Below are 10,000 nucleotides of genomic sequence, written 5' to 3' on the forward strand. Positions count from 1 at the left end.
CTCTAACTATAAACCTGAACCAGCTCTAACTATAAACCTGAACCAGCTCTAACTATAAACCTGAACCAGCTCTAACTATAAACCTGAACCAGCTCTAACTATAAACCTGAACCAGCTCTAACTATAAACCTGAACCAGTCCTAACTATAAACCTGAACCAGCTCTAACTATAAACCTGAACCAGCTCTAACTATAAACCTGAACCAGCTCTAACTATAAACCTGAACCAGTCCTAACTATAAACCTGAACCAGCTCTAACTATAAACCTGAACCAGCTCTAACTATAAACCTGAACCAGCTCTAACTATAAACCTGAACCAGCTCTAACTATAAACCTGAACCAGCTCTAACTATAAACCTGAACCAGCTCTAACTATAAACCTGAGCCAGTCCTAACTATAAACCTGAACCAGTCCTAACTATAAACCTGAACCAGCTCTAACTATAAACCTGAACCAGCTCTAACTATAAACCTGAGCCAGTCCTAACTATAAACCTGAACCAGTCCTAACTATAAACCTGAACCAGCTCTAACTATAAACCTGAACCAGCTCTAACTATAAACCTGAACCAGCTCTAACTATAAACCTGAACCAGCTCTAACTATAAACCTGAACCAGCTCTAACTATAAACCTGAACCAGTCCTAACTATTAACCTGAACCAGTCCTAACTATAAACCTGAACCAGCTCTAACTATAAACCTGAACCAGCTCTAACTATAAACCTGAGCCAGTCCTAACTATAAACCTGAACCAGTCCTAACTATAAACCTGAACCAGCTCTAACTATAAACCTGAACCAGCTCTAACTATAAACCTGAACCAGCTCTAACTATAAACCTGAACCAGTCCTAACTATAAACCTGAACCAGTCCTAACTATAAACCTGAACCAGCTCTAACTATAAACCTGAACCAGCTCTAACTATAAACCTGAACCAGCTCTAACTATAAACCTGAACCAGCTCTAACTATAAACCTGAACCAGCTCTAACTATAAACCTGAACCAGCTCTAACTATAAACCTGAACCAGTCCTAACTATAAACCTGAACCAGTCCTAACTATAAACCTGAACCAGTCCTAACTATAAACCTGAACCAGCTCTAACTATAAACCTGAACCAGTCCTAACTATAAACCTGAACCAGCTCTAACTATAAACCTGAACCAGTCCTAACTATAAACCTGAACCAGCTCTAACTATAAACCTGAACCAGTCCTAACTATAAACCTGAACCAGCTCTAACTATAAACCTGAACCAGTCCTAACTATAAACCTTGAAGATCAGCGGAGGTCCTGCATCTTATCTTCTCCTTTCATCCGGTGCAGCACTCTGTGGACGTTTTGCATGCTTTGCTCTGCACCGCCACCGTGGGGTCAGTGAAAGTACTGCATTCACATTTCTTTCTGGTGAGTGAGAGTTTTTTTTTGGCGTGCAAGAAATGAACATAAGTAATTTATGCTGCGGACAGGAGTTTTTATATTAGCTGCTCGGGAATGAGGAGGCTTTTATTTTGAAAAAAACACCAAGTGATGTGTTTTCACATTCATGCGACACAACAATGACCAGTAATAATAGTTCATCCACTTCAAAATCTGAAGGACCAAATGCACGATGAGACTCATAAAACATTCCAACGAGCCAATAAATAAAACGTTATCATCTGTCAGGAGGTCAATTTATAACTAATTTGCAACATCCAACTGTTGATTTCTGAACATGAGATCATTTCTTCTTCATTTCCATAACGGAAATATGAATTGAATAAAGCCTGGTCAAAATGATTGTTATATTTTGTTAACATATTAAAGTCAATGGTTCAAACAGAGGGGAATTTTAGACATCTGTTTTTATCATAAACAAAAAAGTCTCTGAATGCTGTGTGAACTAACCCCTCTGCATAAAGCTTCATAATATATAGTTTTAATTAATAAATGTGTATAAATGAGTCTCTGAATGCTGTGTGAACTAACCCCTCTGCATAAAGCTTCATAATATATAGTTTTTATTAATAAATGTGTATAAATGAGTCTCTGAATGCTGTGTGAACAAACCCCTCTGCATAAAGCTTCATAATATATAGTTTATATTAATAAATGTGTATAAATGAGGCTCTGAATGCTGTGTGAACTAACCCCTCTGCATAAAGCTTCATAATATATAGTTTTTTATTAATAAATGTGTATAAATGAGTCTCTGCATAAAGCTTCATAATATATAGTTTTTTATTAATAAATGTGTATAAATGAGTCTCTGCATAAAGCTTCATAATATATAGTTTTTTATTAATAAATGTGTATAAATGAGTCTCTGCATAAAGCTTCATAATATATAGTTTTTATGGAGTGGAGATTTCTGATAAAAACATTATTTTAAAGAGATGTTGTGTAAGATTACACTAGAAAGACAATACAGGTGAATAGGGAAAACAATATAAGTACTAGTTATCAACATGAAACTTCACCAGTTCATTACTGACATTAAGACATTTTTTGCATTACAATTTTTCCGATGTCACGTTTAAATATGCTGTTTGGGAGAATTTAGCCGAAATACACAGGACACAAAAAGACAACGTAGTAAAAACAACCCTGAATGTGTATTTTGAATGTTTTATCTGCACCAGTGAGGAAGAAGACATGTTATGCACGCAGCATAGCCTCCAAAAAAAAAAATATGCCAGTGCACGTCTCTTGCATAAGCACACATGTCCGTTTGTTTGAAAAACCTGATTCACTAAAAGCAGTCGCAGCAGCTGCAGCTCTGATGGGATTTAAACTGAGTCCTGTGAGGCTGAAGGCTGTTATGGCCTAAACATGTGATAATTACCAAATAACTGGATTAATCTCCTGAAACAGAAACAATCACAAGAGAAGAAAAAAATCCAGGCGCAGGTTTTTGTTTTTTTTACATCTTTGATGATATGCCCAAACAACCCGGCGACCTCGTTGACCCCCGAGAGACGCTAATGAAGGTCACCGGGGTCGCCTGGTTTGTTTTTCTGCCTTCGTTTCTTAAAAAAAAAAGAAAAAAGGGGGGACGGACAGTTCTGAGAACAAATCATCTCGTCTTCGTCGTCTACTCTGAACCGTCTTTCGCAGCATCGACGCTCAATCCGGGCGCGTTTCCATGGAGACGCCAACCCACAGCAGCCAGCAGCGTGGGTCGACACGAACGTCTCAAAAGCTTCTTCTTCTTCTTCCACCGGTGTCCTGTCGGCAATGTTACACCAAGGCTCCAAGTGTTTACGTGTACAGAGGAGCCAAGAGGTCAGAGGTCGTTACATAACGGGTCTCTCTTTGAGAAGCTTCTGCTGGGTCTTTTATTTATTTAAAAAGCATTAAGAAAGCAGAAAAAAAACTATTATCTGACCTTTTAAGTCTTATTCTCTAAAATATTCTTAAACTAAATGGTGAGACGCACCTTCACACAGGTGAGCTCAGGTCTCACCTGTTCACGAGCTTCATGTTTATTTATACACTCGTAGTTCTTGGAGGTGTCTCTTCACTGGGATCGTTAGTCACTCACAGACCTGCAGGCCGCCGGCACCCCGGGTTATGAATATAAAAAAAAAGAGTGAATCCTCAAGTAGCTCGCGGCCCGGAGGAGAATCTTAATTCTTTATTTAGCTCCTCCGACACAAAGGGAGGAATGTTGGACCTCGGCGGGGAACCGGATTCATTGTTTGTCCCCAAACACGACCGAGGCCCTGAGGAACGCCCGGAACATGTAACATTCCTTGTTTCATAACACCGTAAACTTTCAAAAATGTTTTTTTTTTTTTTTTATATAGCTATAACAGCGTCATGCATTTCAGGAAATTAACCCGTTAAATCTTAGGTTGTTTAAATATTTAACACCTTTTTGAAGAAAAAATACACACATTTAATTAATTGCTTCTTTTTTTTTTAACAGTCCTGTAAATCATGTGACATCCAAATCTGTCAAAAGGTCTGAATGAGAAATCAAGAAGCACGAAGTGTAATCAGGATACAGCCATCTTGAGCTGAAGGATCCGACAGGCCTATACTGCCCCCCTGTGGAGACGAGAGGAACTACAACCAGCATGACAAACTCCCAACACGATTCTGACACTGAAGCAAAAGATGCATTAAAAAAAAAGAATAAGGGGCTTTAAATTAATTTATTAAAAAAAAAAAAAAAAAAAAAAGAAAAGAAAAGAAAAAAGTATTTCTCCACTGAAGCAGAACAAACATCGAATTTTTTTCCTTTACTATTGTTTGGAACGTGTACAATCAGAAAAAACAGACTCGCCAGGTCGCCGGAACAGAGTAAATTAATCAAGCAAAAAGGTGGTGGTGAGGGGTGGGGGGCAAGGGGGGGTGGGGGGTCGCCAACACCACAACGTCAACAACACCGGGAGGGACGAAGAGGAGGAGATAGGTAGGGGAGGCAATAAAAAATAAGAATAATGAAAACACAAACATTTAATCAAGTGCAGGTCTGGTTTGGACAAAGCCGGTCTCTTTTTTTTCCTCCTCCGTTCAATTTTTACAGTTAACGACTCCTCTGCTGTCGGACACATGCAAGGTCAAAAGGTCAACGTCTGGAACTACACATGGAGATTTCATATGCTTATATCGGTTATCTGTGCAAGTATTAAAATATGTAGGAATAACTAAACAAATTTCATATGGATATGTCAGAACGAGGGGCGGGGGGAAACAAATATTAAGAAATAAAAACTATCACGCTGTTTTAAACGAACAGAAGAAAAAAAGGAAGTCCACATTTAAAAAATAAAATAAAAAAAAAAAGTGTGAGATTTCTCTAACTTGGTTACCGAAATGTCGCCGACCTCATTATTTTTCCGTACGCTTTCCTTTCGATTAAATTATTATCTCATCTAGATAAGTGAAAATACACGTGAACAGAAATCCTGCATGTCTACGTACAGCTGCGATAAAAAGGAAGGTCAGCATCGTGAGCGGCTAGCTGCCAGAGGTTCAGGAATATCGGCTCCGAGTTGATCCCTTTCTGAATGCGTTGACCGGTTCGTTTTTTTAAAGTTTCGTTTCGTTTTTTTTTAAGTTTTAAACCATTGAATGCTCGTCGTACGCGTCTCGCCCGGAGAGGATGCTGGCGTCTCCCGTCTGCTCCGAGGTAGATGCGACAGGAAAAAGGTGGCGTCCAGCCCGAAGCTGCGTCAGGGCCCCCCCTCCCCCCCCCCGCTGGACCACTTGAGGTCAAAGGTCAGCTCTTAAGGGTTAATCGTTGTTAAGGCTTCCTGTGGTCTTGGTTTTTAAGTCACTCTCCTGTTTCAGTGGCTCACGGAGGAGGAGGGGGGGAGGAGTGAGGAGGGACCTTTTTGAGTTCATCTTTGTCCCATTTCTTTAATTTGTTCTCGACCCACATTCCAGTCTTTTAAAGGGGGGAGGAGGGGGGGGGGGTGTTATTATTTTTTTTTCTTCTCGCGACCGCTCTAGAAACAGAAAGTGAAAAATAAAAATCCTCTCCGTTTGGCACCTCGGGAGTCAAAGTGGTGAAGAGGAGGAACAGAACGACGGGGACGAGAGAGAGAGAGAGAGAGACCATGGAGGAGAGGGGGGGGGGGGGGGGGGGGGGGGGCGTTGTGTGGTGCGTGGCAGTACAGACTAGTTGAGGCCCGGGCCGTTAGCCGCCGCCGAGTCCGCCGCGCTGCCGACAGGGCCGCGGGCCGCCGAGTCCTCCGGTTTGACGCGCTTGGCGTCCGGCTGTTCGCCGGCCGGCTGGTCCCCGTTCTGTCGTTTGGTGGGGAGGGAGGCCGAGGCCGAGGCGTGCACCGCCAGCAGGTGGAGGGGGCTCGCCACGGCTGGAGAGGAAGAGCAGACGGGTTAGTGCCGAAGAACCAACGAATAAGAAGAAGAATTTGGTGGACTTCTATACAACCAGAGGAGTCGCACCCTGGTGGTCAGTAGAGAGAATAGAGCTTTAATATTCTCTCTCTCTCTTTATTTAATTTATTTATTTATTTATATATATATATATATATATATATATATATTAAAAAATATATAATATATTAAAAAATATATATTATATATACATATATATATAATAATAATAAAATATACATTAATAATAATAAATAAATAAATATATATATATATATATATATATATATATATATATATATATTAAAAGAGTTTATTTAAAGATCCAACTCAAACTACACCTGCTGTAATCTCACCTGAGGTTCCGTGGATGGCGGTGGTGATGCTGGGGTGCCGTTCTGCGTGATGGCCTTGATGGGCAGCTGGTGCTGCCCGATGGGGGCCTGCTGCAGGATGGTGACCGTCTGCAGGGCCCGCCGGACTGGGAGCTCTGGATGATGCGACTGGAGCCGCCTATAGAAGTGATGGTGGGAACCGCCTCCACTTTGACTGAGAGGAGGACGCGTTCAGGGTCAACAACATTTGTAGATAACAACATTTTAATCCAGCTCTCGTTATTCAATTCTTCAAGACTGTGAGGAAAAAAAACAACAATAAACACCTTTGAGCCCCGTGTGCTCTCCGTTCTCTCGCGGCTCGCCCTTGATGATGGCCGCTTGCTGGGCGATGACGGCGGCGCCGAGGGACCCGACCGGGATCTGCTGCAGGACGTGGACCGTCTGGATAGTGGGCTGGGAGTTGCTGGTGCTCACTGGGGAGGCCATGGTGTAGGTCACTGGCTTAATGGTTTGAGGTAACTGGCGCTGGACTGCTATGAGTACCGGCTGGTTGTTAACAGGCGAGCCTGGGACGGACAAACAGAGGGGCACGCGGGGATGTTCATACGTTAGGATATCATTATTACACACATCATATTGAGACCTGTCAATCACATTGTAGCCCCGCCCTAAAGCATCCCCTGCTTTATGGTCTTTTTGACTAATTTAAAAAGACCATAAACTCACGTTCACAATGTTTACTGGGGATAATAAACGCATACCTGTTGTGTTTGTGCAAAGCGTGCTTCCTGGATGACCGCCAGTTTGGGCTGGACCACCGCGGCGGTGACCGGGGCGGGGGCCGAGGAGGTCTCCATCTCCGGGGGGACCGGGGAGCCCTCTCGCGATAGGCTGTCGGGGGTCTGGACGCCGCTGGAGTGAGCGGAGAGAACCCCCGAGTGACTGGGAGACGCCGGGGCGCTCCTGAGGGTCGGAGAGAGGCGACGGGGTTAACGCTCCAACAACGTTTCACCCCCAAAAGACCCTTTGAACCCCAATTACTACAAAAAGTTGTTTTTCCTCACAGAGAAACAGATGAAAAAGTTTTTTCTAAAGTATAAAATTGATAATGTTTCTGGTGTGTACTGTAACTTTAAATGGAGTCCTGAATTTTTAAGAATGTCGTTTTGAAATTGTTCTAAAAATAAGTTTAACTTCTTTCTCGAACATGTTTTCAGATCCTTTCTCACGCAGAACCGTAAAAGCCGGTCAGACGTGCACCTAAACAATTACAATAAATGTGCCGATGAGCGTGGGGGAGTGCAGAACCAGACCTGGAGGAGAGGGGTCCGTGCGGGGTCCTGAAGCAGGGGACGCCCCGGGGCCTTCGTTTCCTGAAGGCCTGCTCGATGAGCTTGCCCTCCGAGGACGGGTCTATCCTCCAGAAGGAGCCTTTGCCCGGCTCCTCCTGCGACCGCGCCACCTTGATGAAGTAGCGGTTCAGCGACAGGTTGTGCCGGATCGAGTTCTGGTGACGGGGACGAGACACATCGAGATGTTTAGGACGTTACGGTGTCACACACACAAAAAAGAAACACAACAGAAAACATGGCGACGCGTTAAAACCCTCCGAACCCACACGTTTTCTCTCTGCGGCTTCAAAATGTCAGTTTAATATAATAAAAAAAGTGCTTCTCGTCTATGGAAACAACACCATCATGTCCAGAAGTAAAGAGAACGTGTCGTTAGTGCAGAAGAACCGTTATAATATCATGAATAACTATAAAAAAAGGAATTTATTTGATGATCTTAGTACAAAAAGGCAGGTTTCACACATGACCAAACATTTTGTGAAATCTCCGTGTATACATGAGTTTACCTCAAATGACACAAATGAATGAGACAATAGTTTGATTAAAAGAATAAATATGTATATAAATGATTATTCTTTTAATCAAACTGGCTTTAGGTCCATTGTTACAGCCTCTGATCAGCAGCCTGAAGTTCAAAGAGTCACAGAATTGTTGTTGCGTGACTTTTGGTCTCAGGCGAGTTAAACATGGCTTCATATTTGCGTAGAAAAGCGCAGAATTTTATGTATTATACATAATCTGGTTAAAGCAAACGGTTTATTTTTGGGAGAGATTTCAAACGAGACGCGTATGAATAAAATGTTTTTTTGACGAACTCTCGATTTTAAGCCTCGTTCCGGTTTTATTTTATTTACGGAAGTGTTCAGTCACACACGATGTGTTCAAGGACCGTCGGAAATGAGGAAGATCTGACGATAATCTGGCTAATAATTATGGTTATTGTTATAAAAAAAAAACAACCAAAGGACATGCTTTTCCATCCGACCGGCGGGTTTCGGGGCTTGGATTATTATTATTTGTCACGCCGGGTTTCTCTGCAAAAACAAAAAGCGACCCGACAGACTCACCTGCCAGCCCTTGTCTGCGGTCCTGTAGTACGGGTAGTTCTTTGTGATGTGATTGTAGATTCCGTTCAGTGTGAGCTGCTTGTCCTGAGCCAGCGTTATGGCCTGGACGATCAGCTGTGCATAGGAGTACGGAGGTTTGGAGTCGTCCTGTGGAGCAGATGTCGTGTCAAAATGGCCTCCCACAACAGGTGATTACATCCCGGAGCTCCTGGAGCCCCAAAGACGATAAGTTTGTGTTAAAGAGTCGATAAACACGATGTTTTCAATGTCTGCTTCGCTCAAACAACCATCAGAATTTGATCATTTCTGTTGAACATCTTTAACTTGAAGACTCCGCCTCCAGCTCTGGGAAACGTCCCCTTCTTTAGATTTTTTTTCACATTCGACAGATCAAATGATCAAAATCAGGTAAAAATATTCAGCAAGTGCGAGACTAAAAGATGATTATAAACCTCCTCTCACCTTGGGACTGTCCCCTCCGGAGGCGTCTTTGTCATTCTCCGGCTGCGAGTTGTCGTTCATAAGCTGCAGCTCTGCGGAGCTCACCATGCGGCCGCCCATCCGGTAGCCCGACGAGCCGGCGCCCCGCGGGCTGGAGGGGCACGAGTTAGCAGCGCTGGAACGCACAACGGCAGGAAACGGTCAAGAAACGCACCGCCACGGGAAGCTTTTCACCGAACCGGGACGTGTCATTTACCAGTAGATCATGTGATCAGTACAACATGTGATCATGTGATCAGGACTTCATGGATGTTTCTCTAGTCTCTGATCACGTGACTGTGAACAACCAATCGGTGGAGAGCGAGTAACGTTAGCATCACCGCTAACGGAAAACCAGCGAAGGAGAGCGAGTAATGTTAGCATCACCGCTAACGGAGAACCAGCAAAGGAGAGCTAGTAACGTTAGCATCACCGCTAACGGAGAACCAGCAGAGGAGAGCTAGTAACGTTAGCATACCGCTAACGGAGAACCAGCAGAGGAGAGCTAGTAACGTTAGCATCACCCTAACGGAGAACCAGCAGAGGAGAGCTAGTAACGTTAGCATTACCGCTAACGGAGAACCAGCAGAGGAGAGCTAGTAACGTTAGCATCACCGCTAACGGAGAACCAGCGGCGGTTCACTTCAGTTACGTGGCGATGCGTTCAGGCTCTGCTCAGTGAACACGAGTACTGGCCGGAGGTAAATTATACAACGCTCTCATGACGCGTTCACATGTAATCTAGTAAAAATGTAGTGTTGGTGATAAACTAGAATAAATCCAGATGTTTTCACATGAATATAAAATAGATATACGAGATGAATTATGACACGCTCATTATTAAAGAATTACTATACAAATACTGTCTTTTATTCCAGTGTTTGAATTGTGTGTTTTTGTAAAGAGAGAAATTCCTATAAAATGA

General features: G+C 43.1%; 1 protein-coding gene across 1 annotated transcript in view; it reads right to left on the reverse strand.

The window, feature by feature from the left end:
* Nucleotides 1-5,566: 5,566 nt before the first annotated feature.
* The window catches only part of LOC117735228 (forkhead box K2), a 12,636-nt gene continuing 8,202 nt past the window's right edge, over nt 5,567-10,000 (reverse strand). Inside the window, 9 exon segments of the mRNA XM_034539736.1 lie at nt 5,567-5,816; nt 6,195-6,218; nt 6,221-6,307; nt 6,310-6,387; nt 6,500-6,753; nt 6,948-7,139; nt 7,490-7,683; nt 8,596-8,742; nt 9,058-9,211. Of these exon segments, the coding sequence (XP_034395627.1) occupies nt 5,620-5,816; nt 6,195-6,218; nt 6,221-6,307; nt 6,310-6,387; nt 6,500-6,753; nt 6,948-7,139; nt 7,490-7,683; nt 8,596-8,742; nt 9,058-9,211 (1,327 nt within the window). The 3' untranslated portion in view covers nt 5,567-5,619.

Source organism: Cyclopterus lumpus, chromosome 8 (assembly GCF_009769545.1).
Source record: "Cyclopterus lumpus isolate fCycLum1 chromosome 8, fCycLum1.pri, whole genome shotgun sequence".
Taxonomy (NCBI): Eukaryota; Metazoa; Chordata; class Actinopteri; order Perciformes; family Cyclopteridae; genus Cyclopterus; species Cyclopterus lumpus.